Below are 24,550 nucleotides of genomic sequence, written 5' to 3'. Positions count from 1 at the left end.
GCATCGTGCTCCTACACAGGCATACTTCTCTGTCCTGATGAGGGCAGAGTACAGTAGTGCAGTGCGCATGCGCCTGGGCTCTTTGACCTGTTCTGGCACATGCACTGCAGTACTTTGCTCTGCCCTCGACAGGGCAGAGAAGTAGGCGTGCACAGGAGCGCAATGGCAGGGGACTGTATAGATGACATACGGGACGCGTCATCCACGCAAAGCAAGGAGGAGGATGACATCGCAAGAAGGGAGGCACCGAACCAAGACGAGCGACACCCCTCCACAAATTTTCCAGTGATCAGGACCTCCTGATGTCGGGCTCGAGAGGATCGGGATTCTTCGCATTCCTCTTTCCTTTTGCCGTGGTCCGGAGGCCGACATCTTGCTGATCAAGGGGTCCCTCAGCCTGTCCGGTTGAGCCAACGCTCCCGAGGAAAACTGCTTCCCCCTCGGGGGGCTCTCAGTTCACGCTGCTCAAGCCCTGCGTGCAACTCCTATGCGTCCTGAAGATTGAATTTGCAGCACTTCCGGTTATAAAGGTAGCGACATGCAGACCTCTAGTGCCCGGTGAGCGTTCCACCGTGGAACGCACTGCTTCTTTTTTTTTTTTTTAAATGGTGCCAAATCCTAAATTTAAGGTGAAATGCCTTTTTGATGATTCTGATGGAAAACGGGTGTGATAATACTATTTAAGTATTGTTAGAGGGGAGCTGAGGTTACCAGTGCATCCAGAATGACCGCTATGGAAGGACAAACCACTGGTCGCTCTGATACACCTGCTGAACCACCAGTACAAGTCAGTTATCTGGGGATTACTCCCTTTCTGTTTCACTTACTGATTCCATCTGTCTTCTTTAGTATTTTTATTCTATGATCCCTTGTTCTTATAGGACAAGGTGATCCCTGAAAGATCTGTGATGCCTTTGGCCACTAAGAAAAGAGGGAAATGATTTTCCATCTGTAACACAAAGCTACCGGATACATATGGGAAACAATTATGCACTGACTGTATTGCCAAGGTGGTTAAGGAGGAACATTCCTCTTTTATGACTGATATAAGCACCATAATGTGGGAAGAATCTAGTTCTGAGGAGGAAGAATTGTCAGGTTACTCTGATCCTGAACAAGAGGAAAGAGAAGGATCTATCTCCGTTTCCCCAAAGGATAAAAATAAATCTTTTTTCCTGGGAAGATACTGATGTACTTCTATCAGCCGTGAGAAACACCATGAAAGTCGAGGACACTCACCAGCCCTCCCCGGTACAGGATAAAACGATCGAGGTTTGAGAAGCCGTATGAACAGAGTATTCCCCGTTAATAATCATATTAAAGCCATGATACTAGAGGAGTGGAAAGACATGAAAAATACACTAATTTATTCCCAGAAGTTTCAAATCACGTCTACCGTTTGAACCAGAGGCAATTAAAATTATGGAAACAAATCACTAAAATTGATATCCCGATATCCAGAGTAGAGAAGAAAGCATCCACCCTATTTGAGAACTCCTCATGTTTGAAAGACCCTATGGACAGGAAAGCAGACTGTCTTCTCAAAAAGACCTGGGAGACCTCTGCTACAATAATAAAAGCTTAAATAGCAGCTACCTCGGTAGCAAGGTACATGAATATATAGTTAAAGCAATCAGAAGGTCATCTGAGGAAGAAGACTTCCAGAGATGAGGTCCTAGAATCCATTTCATTACTAAAAATGGCAATGGGATTTATGGCTGACTCCTCAGCCGAGTCAATTAGATTTGCCGCAAGGAATGGGGCACTTTCCACCATGGCTAGGCGAGCAATATGGCTAAAAACTTGGTCAGGTGATAGCCACTCAAAGAACAAACTGTGTTCCATCCCCTTTTCTGGCCTTTGAGTATTCGGTCCAGTTCTGGACGATATGGTATAAAAAGCCTCAGAGGAAAAAAAGGGGTTTCCAGAAGAAAAACCTAAAGTATCATCCTTTCTGAGGCCTCGTTCCTATCAAAGACCAGAATATACTGGGAAGATGGAGCTACCCGAAGGGAGGTAATAGAAGGAATATCTTTGCCAGTGCAGGAAATGGCACGTGTAGACAATGATGCGAAGAGAGTAGTTGGGAGACTCCAATACTTAAAGCATGGACAGAAGTATCCAACAATCCATGGATACTCCAATCAATTGCAGAGGGATGCAGAAGAGCTTTCGTAGGGAAGATTCCACCTATCTACGCAGTCCCCACAGGTCTCCAGAAAGCTAATGACGGATGTGGAAAAATTGGTGGATTCAGAGTAGTAATACCAGTGCCAGAAGCAGAATGGCTTGTGGAATACTATTCAAACCTATTTTCAATAAAAAAAACAAAACGGGGGGGGGGCGATTTATAAATATAAATTCTCTAAACATGTCAGTGGCATACAATAAATTCAAGATGGAGTCGATAAGATCATCTATTCCACTAATAAAACATGATGATGTGTACGATAGATCTATTTTCATGTACCCATTCACCCTCACAGTCAAAAATATCTAAGATTTGCACTGAAAAAGGGGGAGAACATTCTGCATTATCAGTTCAGATGCCTCCTATTTGGTCTATCCTCAGCCCCACGTATCTTCACCAAACTAGTGGCAGAAGTTATGGCTTTCCTGAGAGAGCAGGGAGTATTAATTGTCCAGTATTTGGATGATTTCCTATTAATTGCAGAGTCACCCCAGCGACTAAAAGCCAGTATAAGGGTATGTGCACACGATGCAGAAATGCTCAGGATTTTTTCCTGAGCGTTTCTGCATCTCTCTGGCAGGAAAAAACGCATGCGGATTGTACATGCGGTTTCCTGCCAGGGACATGCGGAAATGAAGCGGTCTTCACTTTCATTTCCGCATGCGGGTTGACAAGCGCTTCCCAAGCGATTTTAGCATCACTTGGAAAGTGCTTGTCAACTTTACACTATATAAATCCATGCAACCGGCATGGATTTATATAGTGTGTGAATGTCAAAAAATAAAAAATAAATCTATACTTTACCCTCTGATGGCCCCCGGTGTCCTGCTTCATCGGTCCCGGCTGCCGGCAGTGAAGACTTTAGGACCTTCCGACGTCAGCGTCACGTGACCCGTCACATGACTCTGACGTCAGCGAAGGTCCTTCATTCAACCGCGAAGTGCCCGGGAAGCCAGCAGGACGCAGCGCGGGCCGTCAGAAGGTGAGAATATATATATTTTTTATTTTATTCTTTTTTTTTTAATGGTACCTGGGTCTGGATGAGAGTCCTCTCATCCACACCCGGGTACCATCCGCACATTAGACCGCATGAAAAGCGCATCAACATATACAGTGATGCGGATTCCATGCGGTCTAATGCAAGTCAATGGTGGCAAAAGAGCAGCGTTTCCGCAAAATTAATTGACATGCAGCGGATTTTTGACCGCAGCGTTTACGCTGCGGAAAAATCCGCATCATGGGCACAGCACATGCGGATTTCCATTGGGGAACATTGCTGCCCTTCTACCATGCGTTTTTCATGCGTTTCCGCAACTGCAAAAACGCCGCGGAAACGCATGAAAAACGCATCGTGTGAACTCAGCCTAACTTCAACCGTCTTGATTATAAAAAAAAATCTGGGATGGATTGTAAACTGGAAGAAATCAGATCTTATACCAGGAAGAAGAAGAAACATCTTCCTAGGAATCCTCCTAGACTCAAAACTAAAAATATCCCTTTTACCAGTCATAAAAACAAACTTAGAGACAGAGTCCTCTCTTTCGGAAGGAAATCACAAATCTCCATCTGGGAAAGCATGAAAATTTTAGGATTAATGACAGCTTCTATACCCAGAGTTCAGTGAAGCCAATTCCACTCGAGACAACTACATCAGATTCTAACAACCTGAAACAGGAAGATGGACGGTCTAGACAAGAAAATAAGCTTGTCTGTGATAACCAGGAAGTCATTAACATGGTGGACTTCCAGGGCCAACCTACAGAAGGGGATTATGTGGAAGTTGTCTCCATTTGTAACAGTCACCACCGACGCAAGCAACAGTGGCTGGTGGGGTCCATATAAACGATCAGTACCTACAAGGTACCTGGTAGGGGCGAAACCTTCCCAGATCATCAAACCTCAACTCCAGGCAGTCTGGGAAACATTAAAAAGATGTCGGGCAGACCTAAAGAACCAATACATCAGAATCCTGTCAGACAATATCACAACAGTGGCCTTTCTCAGACATTAAGGGGAATCAAGACATCACCATCTGCAAGATTTAGCAGGAAAGATTTTTTAGTGGGTAGAAGAAACAGTACTATCAGTAAGTGCAATACACCTGAAGGGGTCTCAGAACTCCGTGACAGATTTCCTCAGTCGGGAAACAGTGCAACAGTCAGAATGGGAACTAAAGTGGGAAGAATTCCATCGCATAATACATCGATGGGATACTCAGTGGTATCTGTTCATCACAAGGAAAAACGCACAAACAGCCAAATTCTTCTTCCTCGATCCAAAAGACAGGCTAACAGGGGTAGATGCTTTGTCCCAGAAATGGGACATGGACTTGGCATATGCCTTTCCTCACTTGCTCTTAATTCCAGCAGTGCTAAGGAAGATACTGGAAGACCAAGCCAAGGTAATAGTAATATTACCCTTTTTGGCCCAGGAGAAGCTGGTTTCCTTTACTGAAAAAATGTCCCTAAAAGATCCAATCGTTCTTCCAGAGAGACTGGATCTGCTGATCCAGGGGCTGATATACCATCCCAACGTAAAGTTCCTCCAACCTGCATCCTGAGAGGCAGATCTTGAGATCTAAAGATCGTTCAGATTCCGTCAAATCAACTATGCAAAATAGTAGAAAGCCAGTAACATCAGCAATATACACGAAAATCTGTGGAAAAAATTGTGCACAGTATCAAGAAACTGACAGATTTCTAGTCCTAACATTCTAAATATACTAGAGATTCTACAGACTGGATTTCATAAAGGCCTAAGAGCTAGCACCCTAAAAGTGCAAATTGCAGCCTGTGGAGACACTGGGTCTTTCATGGGCATAATACTACTCAGACAACACAGGGTGAGAGTAAAACAGTGTGGCAATACTTTATTAAACCACCAATAACACCAAGGCGGATGGGAGAAATACAAGCATCGTCAACGATCCATACCTAAGGCTCTAGACGACTGCATTACCGTCAGGCTAGATCCAGCTTTTTTTTTACCAAAAGTAGTAACTTTTCATATGAGCAAGGAAATAGTCTTACCCTCTTTTTGCCAAGGCCATAAAAATAATCAAGAACTGACTTCACTCCCTGGATGTCAGGAGAGTAGTCCTCCATTACTTGGAGACAACAAAGGACTGGCGAGTAGACCCTAACCTGTTCGTACAGTTTGCAGGCAAAAACCAGGGGAAAAAGACATCAAAAACAGTGCTGGCAAGGTGGGTTAGGTCAGTGAGAAGTCTGACCTGTTCGTCTGAAGGAAGATCCTCTCCGGATAACATCAGGGCCCATTTGGCTAAAGCAGTAGCCACATCACGGGCAGAACGAGCAGGGGCCTCGGTGGACCAGATTTGCAGAGCTGCAACATGGACAAGCCTGAACATCTTTTGCAGACACTATAAACTGGACATTCTATCAGGCCAAAAAATGGCCTTCAGAAGAAAGTCCTCAAAGTAGTTGTCCCACCCTGAATGTATACTCTGGTATTCTCCTGATGGTGATGTCAGGAGGGACATTCTGGAAAGTAGGCATTAGTCCACCGGTAATAGGTTTTCCAGGAGTCCATCATGACAGCACCTATTACATTCCCTCCCTAACATTCCAGTCTGCGTCTGTGAAGGTAACATAGATAGAAGGAAACTAAATAAAATAGAGTGCGTCCGTCATGGTGTGGTACTTGGAAAATTACTGGGGTTTGGGTGGAGGGAGAGCCTTTTATCCTCTTGTGTGTTCCTGTCCCTATCAAGGATACGAAGGACGACCTCCTGATAGGTTTTCCAGGAGTCCATCATGACAACACTATTACCGGTAGGACTAATGCCTACTTGTCTTGCAGGCTGAGTTAGGGGCATGTATACAGCATTGTTATACTGCTGTATATCAGGGCTGGAAGGTGGTGGTCTTACCTCATATGGTAAAAACCTGTTGACAGGGTCCCTATAATGAGTAACTAAACCTTCACTCTAAGTCTGGTGTAAAAAGCCTTGAAAAGTCGCAACATTTTTGTACAACACGAGGCTGCTCAAAAATTTAGCAACTTTTGTCATTTTCACACCCAAATCTACCAGCTACAAAAGGTTGGAGAGACGGAGTTTGGCAACCCCCCCCCCTGTTTGTAAAATTTATGATGAGCTTATGGTGTTCCATCAAGACAAGCGTGAAAAACGCCCGTTTAATGAATTGGTGCTTTTAATGCTTCATGTAGATTCATTTCCAGTATAAAGTGATGGTGAACTCTAGGTATATACTTAGTTACAATGTTGGTTGTCCTAGCAGTGAAGATATCATACTGCATTATTTGTTTTAAGACTCTGCACTACTTAAAGAATATTGGATCATCTTTGAATGAAGAGATTGCAGATGGTTATACCAGATGCTTAGTAGCTGGTCTCCTGTCTCCAAGCCTTGCTGATGTTCAGCCTTCCAGCCTGACTCGGGTAAGCTCCCCTTACTGCCATGTTGTATTTCACTTCCTATAAAATTCAGCCTTTACAGCTTTTATCTGATATCTAGGAAGAACAGCTACAAGCTGTGTTATCAGCTGCCATTGAAACTAGCTCCATCAGTCTTTTAACTCGTTGTATCAAGCAATGGATTGTAGAAGGTAAGTGTAAACAACAAAAAATGTATTCACATTTCTATTTGTGCAAAATACACTATTTTGACTTTTCTCACCTGGTTCTGACTTGTGTAATTCACTTTGAAGAGAAACCCAGGTCAGCTCCAAACCTTCGCTTTGTGCTTGAATGGACGTGGGATAAAGTGGTCCTTACGAAAACCAATTTTGACAGAATTGGTAAGTTTTTGTATTGTTTTTTTGTAAGTATATACTGTACATGAGGTAATGGCTCTTATATATATGTCAAAGGTAGTGTCCCTGCCTTTAATGTGAGATCGCATGCTGAGCTCTCATCTTTCCCTGCACTTGATGGCTGATTTAATCAGCCATCAAGTGCCTCCGCAGATGCAGCGGTTCTCCACCCGCGGCTGTTAACCTGTTAAATCCCGCCGACAATCGCTGATAGTGGGATTTAACACTTGCCCACCACAAGCATGTCATGTGATCGCGAGGTGCCAATGGGTTGCCATGACAGCCGGGGGTCTGCTGACCCACGTGCCTGACAGTGAATATCCTGTGACCATTGTCTCGTGGCCATCACTCATAGGAGAATCATCATTTCCGCAATACATGCTGGAGCACTGCAAAAAAATGCAATAAGAGGCAATCAAAGCATCGCGTCTAACCCAAAATGGTATCAATGAAAACATCAGCCCAGAGCGCAAAAATAAGCCAACACCCAGCCCCAGATCCCGAAAAAAAAAGAAAACATTACAAGTCTCTGAAAATGGCGACAAGTGATATTATTTTTGTTTTTTTTAAAAAAAAATTTCCAGTTTAGGAAAAAAAAAAAACCTGCATGTTTGGTAGCTGCGTACTTGTATTGATCTGGGGAATCATATTGCTAGGTCAGTTTTACAATATATAGGGAACATGGTAAATAAAAAAAACAATTGTGGAATTGTACTTTTTTTTTGCAGTTTCTCCGTATTTGCAATTTTTGACTCGTTTTCCAGTACACTATGTGGTAGAATGGTGTCATTAAAAAGTACAAGGATGCATGATGGGATTAGATACACCAGTCTGGGGCGTATTGCGAATGATTGAATTGGATACACAGGTCTGGGGTGTACTGTGCATGATAGGATTAGATACACCGGAGTGGGATGTATTGTGCATGATGGGATTGGATGCATCACTGTGGGGCGTATTGCGCGTGATGGGATTGGATACACCGGTCTGGGGTGTATTGTGCATGATTAGATTAGATACACCGGTCTGGAGCGTATCTCACATTTTGTTGCTCACTGTCAGTGATACTGACAAGTAGACTGTCACCGAGGATGGCCGGCAGCTCCGATTCTGTTAGTTGGTGCTGCTCGCTGTATCATAAGCTGGAGATAGATATGTGACCCTTTTGCCATAGAAGTGGACGGAGCGGGGTCACGCTTGCCACCACTGCTGCCATAGAAGTGGACGGAGCGGGGTCTTGTATTACACCACTGCTCCCTTAGAAATGTGTGAACCTGCTCCATCCACTTCTATATGAGCAATGGTGTAATGTGTGACCCTGCTCTATTTACTTGTATGGGAGCAGTAATATAGTGAATGGAGCAGGGTCACACATTAAACCACTGCTCCTATAGAAGCGGACGGAGCACGGTCACACATTACACCTCTACTCCCTTAGAAATGTGTACCCCTGCTCTGTCCACATCTATGGGAGCAGTGGTGTAATAGAATGGATAAATGTCCTGTAAATATATAATTTCACAAGCTCTCTACATATAATAAACTTACACCCTTTAGTGCCTTTCGTTTGGCACTAAAGGGTGTTTACCCTAATAAATGAAGAAAACGACGTGGGGTTCCTCTTATTATTGGTAACCAGCCAAGGTAAAGCAGGCAGCTGCGTGCTGATATTATCAGCCTGGGAAGGTTCCTGGTTATTGGGCCCTTCCCAGCCTAAAAATACCAGCCCACAGCCGCCCTAAAAGTGTTGCATCACATTAGATGCGCCAATTATAGTGGTTTGCCCAGCTCTTCCCGACTGCCCTGGTGCGGTGGCAATCAGGGTTATGGTAGTTGAGTTTGACAGCTGTGATTTGTCAAAAATCACATCTGGCATCAAGCCCTGGTGTTAGTAATGGAGACGTGTCTATCAGACACCCCCACTACTAACCCAGAAAGACAAAAACACAGACAGAGAAGTACATTTAATTTGAAAAAAACATTCCCCGGCACTTTCTCTGGTTCACCAATCTATTTTGGGGTGGTGGGGGGGGACTCCATGCTGGTCCGCTGTAGTCCAGGGAATCCTCCGTAGTCCACAAATGGAAACCTGAAGAAAATAAAGAGAGAAATAGACAAGACATTGGCCCTCGTTCACCAATTTATTTAAAAAAAAAAGTTCCCATGCAGGTCCGACGTAGTCCATGGCAACGCTCCATAGGCTGTAGCAGCAGCCACTCCAGGTCCCCATGTGCTCCACGAGACCCGGCGGCTGTGATGAGCGGTGATGTAACTACACCGCTCATCAGTCACATAGTGCTCCATACAGTATAATGGCCCCATATAATAATAATAAGCTTTATATAGCGCCAACATATTCCGCAGCGCTTTACAATTCAGAGGGACATATACAACAGTCATAAGTAACATGGTTAAAGATAATACAATAATTAAAGCAAAAATAATGACGACCCTGCTCGTAAGAGCTTACAATCTACAATGAGGTGTGGGTAACACAAAGTACAGGGGCTTATTTACAATAATGGTCCATTTAGTGCTCCATACAGTATAATGGCCCCACATAGTGCCCCTCCCTACGGGGTGATGTCCCCACATAGTGCCCCTCCATCCTGGTGTAAATGGCCCCCATCTATACAATGCATATAGAAAAAAAACACTTGTGTTTACCTTCCCTGTGCGCCCATGCAGCACGGCTTCCTGTTCTGTGTGTTTTGATCAGAGCACAACAGCTTGATGATATCCCTGCTGTGCTCTGAGCAGGTTGATGGGGAGCACAGCATGTGTATGTGTGTATGTACACACATACACACACACTCTCACACACACTCTCACTCTCACACACACTCTCACTCTCACACACACTCTCACTCTCACACACACTCTCACTCTCACACACACTCTCACTCTCACACACACTCTCACTCTCACACACACTCTCACTCTCACACACACTCTCACTCTCACACACACTCTCACTCTCACACACGCTCTCACTCTCACACACGCTCTCACTCTCACACACGCTCTCACTCTCACACACACTCTCACTCTCACACACACTCTCACTCTCACACACACTCTCACTCTCACACACACTCTCACTCTCACACACACTCTCACTCTCACACACACTCTCACTCACACTCTCACTCTCACTCTCACACACACACACGCGCACACACACACACACACACACACACTTCTCAAAAAAATAAAGGGAACACTTAAAGAACAGAATATAACGCCAAGTAAATCAAACTTCTGTGAAATTAAACTGTCCACTTATGAAGCCACACTGACAATCAATTTCACATGCTGTTGTGCAAATGGAATAGACAATAGATGGAAATTATTGCCAATTATCAAGACACACTCAATAAAGGAGTGGTTCTGCAGGTGGGGACCACAGACCACATCTCAGTACCAATGCTTTCTGGCTGATGTTTTGGTCACTTTTGAATGTTGGTTGTGCTTTCACACTCATTGTAGCATGAGACGTACTCTATAACCCACAGAAGTTGCTCAGGTAGTGCAGCTCATCCAGGATGGCACATCAATACGAGCTGTGGCAAGAAGGTTTGCTGTGTCTGTCAGCGTAGTGGCCAGAGGCTGGAGGCGCTACCAGGAGACAGGCCAGTACACCAGGAGACGTGGAGGGAGCCGTAGGAGGGCAACAACCCAGCAGCAAGACCGCTACCTCCGCCTTTGTGCAAGAAGGAACAGGAGGAGCACTGCCAGAGCCCTGCAAAATGACCTCCAGCAGGCCACAAATGTGCATGTGTCTGCACAAACGGTCAGAAACCAACTCCATGAGGGTGGTATGAGGGCCCGACATGCACAGATGGGGGTTGTGCTCACAGCCCAACACCGTGCAGGACGCTTGGCATTTGCCACAGAACACCAGGATTAGCAAAGTGGCCACTGGCGCCCTGTGCTCTTCACAGATGAAAGCAGGTTCACACTGAGCACATATGACAAAGCTGTGATATTTCTATTGTATCAAACTAAGCCCGTGTGTGATCGTAGTGCAGAACTGGAATAAGCCTTCTATGGTAAACATTCATAAGGCCGATCATCAGCTAACGTGTTCTCTCTCCCGCAGGTGCTCAGCTTTTTGATGGTTCATGCCATTTCATTGATTCTCAGACACTCCAGTCTCTACACCACTGTCAGCTCCGCCTCAGTAACCTTACAATTGTCTTGAACTGTTTTAGGAAAGAGGCCAAAGAGCTTACAAAACAAGGTACACAGAGGTCTACCTAACGCATCTGTGTTTTGTTTTTCTTTGTTTTTTCATAACAACTCTAATTATAATAATATAAACAAGCTAGAATTTTAAGTTTGCCTATCATTACGAAATCTAAAACTTATAAAAACTATCGACGGATGAAACAAATGGGAATTTGTTCGGTTTTGAGAGCAGTGACCACTCAGCAGTGAGTGTCTGTTGCTGGATTTGCAAGTGGAGTCAGAGGCCGGGCAGTCACAGCTGAAGTGCTACAAGTGCTGAGCTGCCACCATCCTTTCAGATCCAAACTTCTTCCATGTCAGCAGGTTTCTCAATCAGTATCAACATTTGAATTAGTTTGTGATTAGGACAAAATGCTAAGAACCCTACAAAAACGTAACTTTTTCTACATAGACCCTTTCCCTCACCATGGGGTGCATTTCATTGAGTTTTTCTAGTACCCAGAAGTTAAGGAAATCAAGTTGACAATTATTCTTCTTGGCTTCTACCCAGTCTAATGCAGTTTTCATTTGTCAGCGGATTTTTGCCCTAGGCAGTATCATCAAATAAGTAATGTGTATCAAATACAGCAAAATATTTTAACGTGTTTCCTACATTATTTGACTTAAACATTTCCTATTTTCCTTCATTAGGATTAGTTAACTTAACCAATAAGCTTTCAGTGACCAAGCTCTTAAGTCACTATGCCTCTGTAGTCCTTTGGTTTTGTCGTTGTGGTCTTCTGCCAGATAACCCAGGTAAGGGCTTGCTCCCACTTGCTGTTCAATCCAATAAAAAAATCAGATTGCACTCACCCCAATGTTACCCTATGGTGTAGCTCACATCTGCGATTATTTTCTCATGCGAAAACGATTGTACCCGAGAATTGGATTGTACGCGCCCATATAAGTCTATGGGTGCGTGTGAAACATCACACTGCACTTGGATATCACCCGAGTGCAGTGCGATTCCCGCCGGCAACAGGAGATGGAGAAATGACTTTCTCCGTCCCCTCTCCAGCTGTGCTGCGATCCCCTCATGCGAGAGAATCCGGGCACTGACTCTCGGCTCACGCTCCCAGCAGAGCAGGAGCCCACACTCATTAGCATTTCTGATGCCATAAGCTAGTGGGACCCCGGCATAAACCTTCAGGGCAGAAAACATCTCCAATGCACAGCCTTTTTGGGTCCGAGAACAACATGGTCTGATCGAACCAACTCCATGGCCTGCAATAGTACTAAAGACTTACCTTCTGAGACATTTACTTTATATTGAAAGTATGTGCCATAAATAACAACTAGTTGCTGGATCAATTTATAGAGCTCCCACTCGTGAGGAAAATAGAGGTACCATTCTAATTGGTTTGCTGACCAGAAAGTAAGAGACCATGCATTCAGCTCTATACATTGTAGTATACAGTACAGACCAAAAGTTTGGACACACCTTCTCATTTAAAGATTTTTCTGTATTTTCATGACTATGAAAATTGTACATTCACACTGAAGGCATCAAAACTATGAATTAACACATGTGGAATTATATACTTAACAAAAAAGTGTGAAACAACTGAAAATATGTCTTATATTCTAGGTTCTTCAAAGTAGCCACCTTTTGCTTTGATGACTGCTTTGCACACTCTTGACATTCTCTTGATGAGCTTCAAGAGGTAGTCACCGGAAATGGTCTTCCAACAATCTTGAAGGAGTTCCCAGAGATGCTTAGCACTTGTTGGTCCTTTTGCCTTCACTCTGCAGTCCAGCTCACCCCAAACCATCTCGATTGGGTTCAGGTCTGGTGAATGTGGAGGCCAGGTCATCTGGCGTAGCACCCCATCACTCTCCTTCTTGGTCAAATAGCCCTTACACAGCCTGGAGATGTGTTTGGGGTCATTGTCCTGTTGATGCCTTCAGTGTGAATGGACAATTTTCATAGTCATGAAAATACAGAAAAATCTTTCAATGAGAAGGTGTGTCCAAACTTTTTGTCTGTACTGTGTGTAGGACACTGAAACAGTCGAGTGTTTCCCTTCTCCCATCATCTACAATGCATATAAGGGCCATTCACGCATGTGACATTTCTTCATCTGATCTACTCCTTTCTGTGCTACAGGAATCAGGATTCGCACATTCTGCCACAATACGGCTCCCCCAGAAATGACCCCACAGCACACCATAATTACCTTCCCTTTCAGTGCTATGCCTCGCTGGTCTTCTCCATGACATATAAAATACATATGACCAAGCACATGGTTGAGGGCACACAGAAGGGTATCCTGGGCCACAGATTATGCACTTTTGATCTAGAGCAAGAATTTTTTTTTTTAATTAGCCAATGGCCTTGTTGGATAGGTCATCAAATTTGTTGTGACCGAACAACCCCCTTAACTAATAAATGTTTTGCTGCAATTGTCACGATTTTCTTGACCAAAACAAAATGAATGTACTTTTTGTTTTTCATTTTGCTATATACTTGTGTTTATTCTCCCTTTTTTTTCCTTGTTCATTCGGTCAGATGGAGCCGTGCAGTTGACCAGGCCATACTACAATTATCAACTGGTTCAGCACTACTATGCTGAGCGTCGGAAAAAGCTGGAGCATTTGTCTAGGTAGTGAAAATGTTGCTCTGTTTTCTGTAATACGGACTTCAGTTCCCTACCACTTTTTCTAGTCAGTTTGTCAGAAATCCCTATTGGAGCTCATTCAGACGTCCATAAAAACTGTCTGAGATGGAACTGCAATGCACATTCTGGCCACTGCTCTCCAGACTCGAGAGTGACCGGCTCATAGAAATACATGAAGCTGTCACGCTTGGGTCTGGAGACCCGCAGCCAGTCTGTGCATTAGCGTCTGTGCTTAGACGTCTGAATAAGCCCTTTGCTGATGGTGGTTTTTTTTTTTTTTCCCTTGACACAAAATTGAAAAATCTAAAGGAAAGAGTCTTGCTCCTTTTATTGGATTTATTCCCCAAAAATTGCATGCTAGGTAACACATTCATCCTTCTCCATCACCCCATTTCTGCCGCATGAAAGTGCACACGTTTTAGTTGGAGCAGAGAGCTTTTGGTGTAAATGCCATCATTGGGACCGGATTGGATTAGGTTCTTCTGTATAGATCAGAGGCTGTTAATTGCTGTCCGACCTACATGTTACTTTGTGCTGCTGGAAAGCCACAATTACAAGGTTCTAGAAGCGCTGGAGTGTCCAGGTCTGACCGTATATAAATGACCCTGGGCTGAATACTTATTGACAACATCCAAATCTGAGACTGTTAAGGGGGAGAAAAAAAGTAACATTTAATTAAATATAAGAAAACATTTTAAATTTGTAAATGTATATGGCCATGATAACAGATGAATAAAACTTCTCAGACATTTTCGGAAGGCAGAGATTACAAAATTAAAAAATTGTTCTGAAGGCCAAACGTGACCCTTGCCTTTAAGGAGTTATACAAACTGATTAATAATATTGCGCAACATTTTTTTTATTGCTTTTAGGGGTATAAAGGTAACACTTTTTATGTTTCCTATGTTACAGAGGTAAATGGAATTCTACCTTGATGATCGATAACCTGATTTCTCGGCTTGGAGAAAGAGTTGAGCATTTATGGAAGAGAGACGGTGGCTCAGGCAAATATCCACCTGCTACCTTGCATGTAAGAAAAACCAATAAGGCAATCTTATGTTTATGCCATAACTGTTTAGTACTGTTCCAATCACTTCAAACCCATTTAACTATACATCACAGGCCAAGTTCTTTCTCTTCCAAAGTGTTAATGCTAATTGGGTGCTGAAGTGGAACTTACAACTGAACCTCATTGAAATGCATGTTCAGTGTAAAACAGCATGGAAAGTATCTGATCTGTTTCTGCTGTGGACTCTTCATTATGATCAGTAAAGGTTCTGGTGTGTGGTCCTCTTTAAGCGTTTGAAAACATTTTCATACCATCTTTTTATCGATTACTTCAATAAATTCTTGGATGTTAGAAGCTGGAACATTTTTCCATTGCAGTTTTAGACCTTTATACTTTATCCGGTAGCTTTAACAAAAGTTATTGGATATATCGCTACTATTTCAAATGTCTGCCTCTGAAGTTGATGTAAAGTTCCTAATGCTTAGCGGGCAACAGAAGGTTGTCCAGCAACTCAATGAAATAACTTTTATTCCTCATCCATCTCCGCCGGTCATCGATCCACCAAGGCTGATGCTGCAGTGGAGTGCTATTGAGCCCCTAATCCGTAGAGGTTCCTGAAGGGTTTAGCCTGTGGACTTCCAAAAAAAATTGGAAGGATGAGTATTATAACCCACCCTCCCCCAAATCGCACTGTTGCCTACTGAATTGCTCCTCCAAACCTCTGCCTTAGGGGCTTCCTCCTGGGTTTGTTTGGGGATTGTCTCCTTTTTATTTCCTAATTTTCAAAATCTAATTTGTAGTGCTATATCATAAAACTATTTTATCTCGCTCTCCCTGCTCGGGATAATCTGAGGCTTGACTTTTTGTTGTCAATGGGCACTTTTCACGCTGTTTGTGGGACGGTCACTTTTTTTTTTTACTGGCTTTCAGTCCTGGGCTTCTCCTTTGCCTCCATCTGTTCTTCCTGTTCGTCTACACCTCCTTTCTACAGCTCCAGCCACCTTTCTGCTGCCAACATAATTTTGGGACGCAGTTCTGTGATTTTACGGCTCTTGAACCTCTCCCTGGTACTTTTAGGCCTCGTCCTGGTCCTATTTAATTTTTTTCTATGTGCCATGTTCTTTTCCAAGGGAGAACTTATTTTAGGAAGCTTTCCCCCTGTTGCACTGGTCACCTATTTTGTTTGTTTGCTCTGTGACAAATGTTTATCATGTGGTCAGTGAGGCTGCCTTAACGCTTCGCCTACTCACAACCCCTTAGATTCCCCTAAAGAACTGAGCAGCATGTGCCAGATCTTTGACTTTGGCTCAAAGTAACCTGGCCACCCTCTCCCAGTCCACAGTTGATTTCTCTAGATCGCTTGCTAGCCCAACTTGCGTGTCAATGTTTTCTTTCCTAAGTCGAGTAATTCTGCCCTGTCTCACATAGAAATTGAGGCGCATACTTCCCTATGCACAGATGCTTTCACAAGACATAGGATTTCTTCCCACACATCCTCTGGCATTCCTCGGACAGTGCCACCGCGGATGAGATTGCGTCTGCCCCTGCCCAGTCTGATTCTCCAGGGGTTACCTCTGAGTGATTCTGAGTCTGAGCAGAATACTAAGCTAGCCTCTGCATTGCATGACCTTTGCTGGGCAATGAGGGCCACCCTCGAAGTCAAGTAAGTAGTGTCCTCCTCTCCTTCCCAAAAAGTAGTTTCCTTCCGTCAAGTCCGGCAACCATTCTCTTTTCCAACCATGAAGACTTGGTGATGCTCTTACCAAAGAATGGCAGTACGGACTGACTCGTGCCTTCCTCTAGGAGGTTTGAGGTAATTTTCTCCTTGCAGAGTAATTAGTTGTCAAATTTTCTATACCTCCCTCTGTTGAAGCCCAGGTAGCTAGTGTCTAGAGCCACTACCTTGCTCTTCTCTCATTCAGTATCCCTCAGATAAAAGTTCAGGACTCTAAAAAGTGGCAGCAAGTTGATGTCATGCTTCTGTGGCGTGTCTCGTATTTCTTTACAAAAGGTGTGATTTCTTGTGGCAATAACCTCCATTGATAGCGTGCCTGAGCACACTTCCCTTTCCTGCGGGGCTCTCTTATTTTGTTCCCTATCAGGACAAGCTGTTCTTGTTCTCTGTGCTACATTGTTTTCCAAAAGTTGATCAAGTCATTCCCCATTAATGATAACATTGTTCTCCCCTCCTTGTGCCTATCCTCCTGCTGGTCCCTGTGAGTGTTTTCCCTCTGTCTAGATATGGTCAGAGCCATTAGGGCCTATCTTTCTTATGGAAATCTTCCAGAGATCCAATTCTCTTTTTGTGATCCCTGATGGGTCACACTAGGCTGGTCAACCTCCAAGACAACCATTCCCATATTGATCAGTTTCGCTATTATGCAAGCTAACAAGACCAAGGGTAAATCTCCACTGTTCAAGATTACTGCTGATTCCACAAGGTTGGTCGGAGCCTCCTGGGCAGTCTGGTTGGCTGCTATCTGGCCTCTGTCCACACTTTTTGTAAAATTTTACAAGATTTACACTATGGCTTCTGCCAACTTGTGATATATGGTGCTGCAGTCTGGTATGCGGTTTGTTATTTGTTGTTTTTCCCCAACCATTGGGCGTTCTCTGGGATGCTCACGGTCCTGTAACTCGCAATTATAGAATTGTGAAAATTGCATTTTTCTTACTGTAAAATCCCTTTCTCATTGAATATACTGGGTCACATTGCTGTTGTCTTCCCATTTTTCAGTACTTTATATGGTATGTTGAACATCTTTTTTGATTTTTTTTCTTATTCTTTCAATATAGTAGTATGAAAAATTTAAAAAAAAAGTAAAGCTGAAACTTACAAATGTTCAATTTCTTCATAATAGTCCTATGCTACTTTTTATCTCCCTAAAGCATCTCTCTCAACTAGTTTTAACCGGACAGCCCCTTTATCACTTATTTGCAGTATGGGTGATGACTTGCTAATCGGTTGGTGTCTGGGTGTTGGGACCCACACCAACGTGGAACTTTCATTCCCAAAGAGGAACATTTATCCCCGATTAGAAATGGAGCATCATATCGGATGGCTGCCCCTATAATCATGCACAGAAAATATGATAGTCATACAACTTAACTCGGAAGAAGAATGATATACGATATGGTATTATTTACCCCTTCACAACATCTGCCATATATGTACGGCACTTAGGGTAGTGCATTCCCGCAAACTGCTGTTCATGTACGCCGCTGCGAGGTCCTGTCACTGCGCTGAATCACGATGGCTGCTGTCTCTTACAGCTGACCATCCCTGCACGTTGTCAGTTGTCATTCCAGTAACTTGGGTATCTATGGTTATGATAAATCATATAGTGAGTTAGTTGCTAGTGGTATTATCCATGGATGCACATGAGGTAAGCGACATAGTGAATCTGAAGAACTATACTTAATTTTTAATTGGAGGTATTTGCTAATATTATAACTACTGCTTGATCTTTGAGATGGGAATACCCCTTTTTAACTTTTTTCGTTCTTGCTAACTGATCTTTAACACTGTGTGTTGCAGGCACTTCTAGACGTGTATCTACTAGAAGATACAGATGAAATAAACAAACACACAATTGTATCCTTTTTCCGTTTACCAGATGACCTAAAACAAAAAGGTCTCATGATTTCCACCATATTTGTGATTTATGCCAGACAAAGGCGTATGGTTTAGTGGAAAAGGCCTGGCTTAAAGTGCAACACTGTGGGCCAAAAGTTCACCAATTTCTTTCACAAATTAAGCTAGAGTTCTCTTGTCTAAACCAAAACATATAGTTTTGTGCAAAACATTTATAATTATTTACAAGACTATGTATTGCAAATAACCTTAACCACTTGTATACCAGATGGTCTATTTTTTGTTGGATGTCATGTACTCGTTCTCAGATAAGCCGGATTCTTCCATAGAATCATTTCCCGCAGCTTTTTCCATCCCTTGTGGTCTAATAAAACTTACTCAAGGCTTTTGGCTTCTGGATCACAATGATTATCAGGTATTGTTTTTACTGTTTACTTGTATTTTTAATTATTATAGTACCCTTAAGGTTGTGTAGATATCTGGGCTGGTAATATCATCCTGGTAATTCTACTGAACTCAACCGGTTCAGTAAAAATACCTTTTCACTTTGCTTTATAAAGAAGAAACCCCTTCAGAAATGCTGATATGTAGCTGATCTGGCTCTAATAGAAAACGGGGAATTTAGAGTTTTGTCCTTCCACACAATCCATACCATTTTACTTCAGATACACACTTCATTTACAGGGGTTGTCCACTACCGACAAACCCTTAACTCCATTCCCCCTAGAAATGAAAAGTAATGTATATTAGTCTTCCGCAACGGTTGGCAGTCAAGCGAGATAGGCGCTGCTATTCCTGGCAGGTGACATTGTTGTTTCACATGACTGCCGCAGCAAATCCGCAGCGTATTGACTGCAGCCTTTACTATTTTGTCAGAGCAGACGTCTGCGATTCTTGTCTTGTGTCCACATCAACCTGTCACCCGCTGGGAACTACAGCATCGTCATTGCTCAAGGTGCTGCGGCAATTGAATATACAGTGTGTGTCTATGTATATATAGTCTATAATTGATGTTATGTATGTTAAAGGGTTTGGGACTTTAATATTGATTCACAATCTTTAGGATAGGTCACCAGTTTCCAATCATTGGGGGTGAGACTCTCCACACCCCCACTTATCAGCTCTTCCAGTTGCCAGTGGCAGCCAGACGTACTCAGTTGTGAAGCGGAATTACACAGTCCGACAACTGCACAGTAGTCTCTTCCGTGTACTGTACAGGCGGCAAATGTGTAGTACCAGGTTGTGGCCACTTTACAGTTGATGGCGCTGTGCAGCTCCACAGCTGACACTTAAAGCATCTGATTGGTGGGGGGGAGTTAAATGTCACACCCCCAGCATTCAGATATTGATGACCTATCGTAACGATAATCCGTCACTAGCAAAGTCCCAGACAACTGCTTTTAAGGATTTTATTACTCATTTCTCTGAGCTGCCGGCTTCTGCACATCTTTAAGGTAACCTGTCACCTCCAAAAAAATATGCTATTTATCTGCATATATAGTGGTAATCTGCAGGTAAGTGGCTATGGAATCATGTCTGGAAAGCTTACTGGAGAAAGGGATGAAAAAAAGTTAATTTCCCAGAATTAGGACATGAATTCACATCCTAGGAAGGGGTCCGCATGTGTGGAGGGGACTTAGGAGCTGAGCGTCTTCCACACTTGGCTAATGCTGGCTGTAAGACATAGCTGACATCAGTCTCTAACAGCCGCTGCCGGAGAGAAGTTTCCGTTGCGATGGTTACCAATTTAAACACTGCTGCCAATCTGGTGGGGACCGATTAGTTACTATGACAGCCGGTGGTATGCTGAAGATTCTGTCATTGTCCTCTTAATACCACGATCTCAACTACAGTGGGGAAAAAAAGTATTTAGTCAGCCACCAATTGTGCAAGTTCTCCCACTTAAAAAGATGCGAGAGGCCTGTAATTGTCATCATAGGTAGACCTCAACTATGAGAGACAAAATGAGAAAGCAAATCCTGAAAATCACATTGTCTGATTTGGAAAGATTTTTTTTTTAAATTTTGGTGGAAAATAAATATTTGGTCAATAAAAAAAGTTCATCTCAATACTTTGTTATATATCCTTTGTTGGCAATGACAGAGGTCAAACGTTTTCTGTAAGTCTTCACAAGGTTGGCACACACTGTTGCTGGTATGTTGGCCCTTTCCTCCATGCAGATCTCCTCTAGAGCAGTGATGTTTTGGGGCTGTCACTGGGCAACACGGACTTTCAACTCCCTCCAAAGATTTTCTATAGAGTTTAGATCTGGAGACTGGCTAGGCCACTCCAGGACCTTTAAAAATGCTTCTTACGAAGAAACTTCTTCTTTGCCCTGGCGGTGTGCTTAGTATCATGGTCATGCTGAAAGACCCAGCCACGTTTCATCTTCAATGCCCTTGCTGATGGAAGGAGGTTTTCACTCAAAATCTCATGATACTTGGCCCCATTCATTCTTTCTTGTACACGGATCAGTCGCCCTGGTCCCTTGGCAGAGAAACAGCCCCAAAGCATGACGTTGCAACCCCCATGCTTCACAGTAGGTATGGTGTTCTTTGGATGCAACTCCACATTCTTTCTCCTCCAAACACGCTGAGTTGTGCTTCTACCAAACAGTTCTACTTTGGTTTCAGATGACCATATGACATTCTCCCAATACTCTTCTGGATCATCCAAATGCTCTCTAGCAAACTTCAGACGGGCCCGGACATGTAATGGCTTATGCAGGGGGACACGTCTGGCACTTCAGGATCTGAGTCCCTGGTGGCGTAGTGTGTTACTGATGGTAGCCTGTAAAGTTGGTCCCAGCTATCTGCAGGTCATTCACTAGGTCCCCCCGTGTGGTTCTGGGATTTTTGCTCACCATTCTGGAGATCATTTTAACCCCACGGGGTGAGATCTTGTGTGGAGCCCCAGATGGAGGGAGAATATCCGTGGTCTTTGTATGTGTTCCATTTTCTGATTATTGCTCCCACAGTTGATTTCTTCACACCAAGCTGCTTGCCTATTGCAGATTCAGTCTTCCCAGCCTAGTGCAGGGCTACAATTTTGTTTCTGGTGTCCTTCGCCAGCTCTTTCGTCTTCACCGTAGTGAAGTTTGGAGTGTGACTGTTTGAGGTTATGGACAGGTGTCTTTTATAATGATAACAAGTTCAAACAGGAGCCAGTACTACAGGTAATGAGTGGAGGACAGAGGAGCCTCTTAAAGAAGAAGTTACAGGTCTGTGAGAGCCAGAAATCTTGCTTGTTTGTAATTGACAAATACTTATTTTCCACCAAAATGTGAAAAAAAAAATCTTTCCAAATCAGACAATGTGATTTTCAGGATTTGTTTTGTCATGTTGTCTCTCATAGTTGAGGTCTACCTATGATGTCAATTACAGGCCTCTCATCTTATTAAGTGGGAGAACTTGCACAATTGGTGACTAAATACTTTTTCCCCACTGTATATACTGCATTACTGTATGTGCTATAAACGATCACCGGTTTCACAAAAATGTGAATAAAAAGTTTTTAAAAGTTGAATAAATTAAAATCGCCCCCTTTTCCTCAGTTTAAAAATAAAGGAACAAAAACATTTGTTGTTGCTGCATTCATAAAAGTACAGTCCATTAAAATACGTAACGAATTAACCCATTAGTGAACTCCATAAAAAAAAAAAGCTAGAATTTCATTTTTTTGGGTCACCTCACCAACCTGGAAAAAAGTAATTAATAAGCAAACCGTGCATTATATGTACACAAAATTGGTTTCAATAAAAATGTCAGGATAGCACACAAGAGTCTAGGAAAATGGCAACACAAAATAATGTTTTGCTTTCTAAGACCACTTAGAGGACCGGTCACCAAATTTTCCATGTTCAACTGGATATAATAATGGTTGCAGAGCAGTATAAAATGTTTGTTTTGTGTTTTTTTCCTCTTTTTTTTTTTTTTTTCTTAAATTTTACCCCTAATGAGTTATCACAGAGATGTCACTGGTGACGTATGGTTCTTACACCTGTATGATGCTGACCAATCCATAAGCCGGCAGCAACATAGCAAACACGCCCCACCATAGCGTAGAGCAGGTTTGTCAGTGAGTAGGATGTAATCCCGTTTATGTCTGCAGTGCGATCAGTGATTAGAAAAGAGCTGACAGAAGGGTTTATGGGACACATTTAAAGGGAACCGGTCACCCCCCCCCGGTGATATCAGACCTCTACTATGGGCATGCAGGTGATAGAAAAGTAACTCTATACTACCTGTATGGCCCATAGTAGAGGTCTGATGGGAATCTGTCCCCCCCTGGGAGATATCTGACCTCTACTATGGCCATACAGGGTATAGAAAAGTAAATCTATACTACCTGTATGGCCCATAGTAGAGGTCTGATGGGAACCTGTCACCCCCCCCCCCCCGGTGATATCAGACCTCTACTATGGGCATGCAGGTGATAGAAAAGTAACTCTATACTACCTCTATGGCCCATAGTAGAGGTCTGATGGGAACCTGTCACCCCCCCCGGTGATATCAGACCTCTACTATGGGCATACAGGTGATAGAAATGTAACTCTATACCTACCTGTATGGCCCATAGTAGAGGTCTGATGGGAACCGGTCACCCCCCCGGTGATATCAGACCTCTACTATGGGCATGCAGGTTATAGAAAAGTAACTCTATACTACCTGTATGGCCCATAGTAGAGGTCTGATGGGAAATCTGTCACCCCCCCCGGTGATATCAGACCTCTACTATGGGCATGCAGGTTATAGAAAAGTAACTCCATACTACCTGTATGGCCCATAGTAGAGGTCTGATGGGAATCTGTCACCCCCCCGGTGATATCAGACCTCTACTATGGGCATGCAAGTTATAGAAAAGTAACTCTATACTACCTGTATGGCCCATAGTAGAGGTCTGATTGCAGAGATATGTGTTTTTATAAAGGCACGTTTTCTATCCCCTGTATGGCCATATTAGAGGTCTGCTATCTCCCAGGGGGTGGCAGATTCCCTTTAAACTCCGCTGTACTGCCCCTCCCTGCACACTGCCACTCATGCAGGAGGTTAGGCTAGAAGAGGTACATCGCACACTGAGAAACCTGCTCTAAGCTATGGTGGGGGTGTTCTTTATATGCTTTGTTGCTGCCTGCTTATGATTGGAGGAAAAGTGCACAACCCCCTGTGGAAACAAGAACACCCCCTTGCACTTAACAATTGTTAACTTGTTAGGTGCAAAATACATTGCTAATATCATCGCAACAGAGCCAAAATGAGAAAAAAACCATATTTATTCCTCACTGCAACCATTGTGTCCAGTTACACATGAAACATGTTCTCAAAGTCTCTAGTTAAATATAGAGAAATTGCTGCATGTTTGGTATCACTGTAATCGGACTGCCGTCAACCGCCAAATGAACACCCTCAAAAAAAATAAAATCCAATAATGGAGGATTGGGATGCATTTTTTTTCCTCCATTTGAACCCACTTGAAGCTTGTTTTACCATTATTCAGTATATTGTGTGGTAAAATGAATGGCACTATTCAAAATTAAAATTTGTCCTGTAAAAAATAAGCCCTCATACATTTTTTGATGGCGAAAGGTAAAAAAAATGACTGCAAAAATAAAAAAATCACCATGCCCTGAAAGGGTTAAGTTTTATTGTAGATTTTTTTCCTTTTTCTTTGCTCTCTTCCATAGGATGGTGCAGGGAGCTGCTAGTCCATACAGTGAGCCTGACTGGAATCACTGTCCCTGCAGTTGACGCTCTGCAGAGCAGCCAGTCAGTCTGCAGAGGGCCATTATTACCACTCATTTTGCAGAGAAATATGTTTTTTGGAGGTGATAGGTTCCCTTTAAGAAAGAATAACAGATCTTTTTTCCACTTCTAGAATTCAGTGGACTGTCTGCTCCATCCTGCCACAAGTAAGGTAATGCCATGGCAGCACAATCTGATTATAGAGACCTTAATGTGCCATGGAGACCACAGACTGGCCCTACGCTATATTCTAGCTATGAAGCCTCCAATATTCAACAGTGCAGAGGTCAAACGTCACATGACTGTATTTTTAGAAAACAGGTAAGTTTTGTTGCCTTTGTCACATGTTAATTTCTAGTTGTCTTTAGA

General features: G+C 43.2%; 1 protein-coding gene across 1 annotated transcript in view; it reads left to right on the top strand.

Moving 5' to 3' along the window:
* Window positions 1–24,550, top strand: part of LOC141273767 (protein ELYS-like) — a 105,631-nt gene that overhangs the window by 27,027 nt on the left and 54,054 nt on the right. Inside the window, exons 11-20 of the mRNA XM_073686105.1 lie at window positions 6,486–6,614; window positions 6,691–6,781; window positions 6,884–6,973; window positions 11,091–11,231; window positions 11,870–11,974; window positions 13,728–13,821; window positions 14,749–14,866; window positions 18,384–18,440; window positions 18,709–18,855; window positions 24,315–24,502. Of these exons, the coding sequence (XP_073542206.1) occupies window positions 6,486–6,614; window positions 6,691–6,781; window positions 6,884–6,973; window positions 11,091–11,231; window positions 11,870–11,974; window positions 13,728–13,821; window positions 14,749–14,866; window positions 18,384–18,440; window positions 18,709–18,855; window positions 24,315–24,502 (1,160 nt within the window). The remainder of the gene's footprint in view (window positions 1–6,485; window positions 6,615–6,690; window positions 6,782–6,883; window positions 6,974–11,090; window positions 11,232–11,869; window positions 11,975–13,727; window positions 13,822–14,748; window positions 14,867–18,383; window positions 18,441–18,708; window positions 18,856–24,314; window positions 24,503–24,550) is intronic.

The sequence above is a fragment of the Phyllobates terribilis genome, unplaced genomic scaffold, assembly GCF_046119375.1.
Source record: "Phyllobates terribilis strain yellow unplaced genomic scaffold, ASM4611937v1 Scaffold_5__5_contigs__length_657084704, whole genome shotgun sequence".
NCBI lineage: Eukaryota > Metazoa > Chordata > Amphibia > Anura > Dendrobatidae > Phyllobates > Phyllobates terribilis.
Note: the sequence above shows the minus strand (reverse complement) of the source record. Positions and strands in the feature narration are given on the sequence as shown.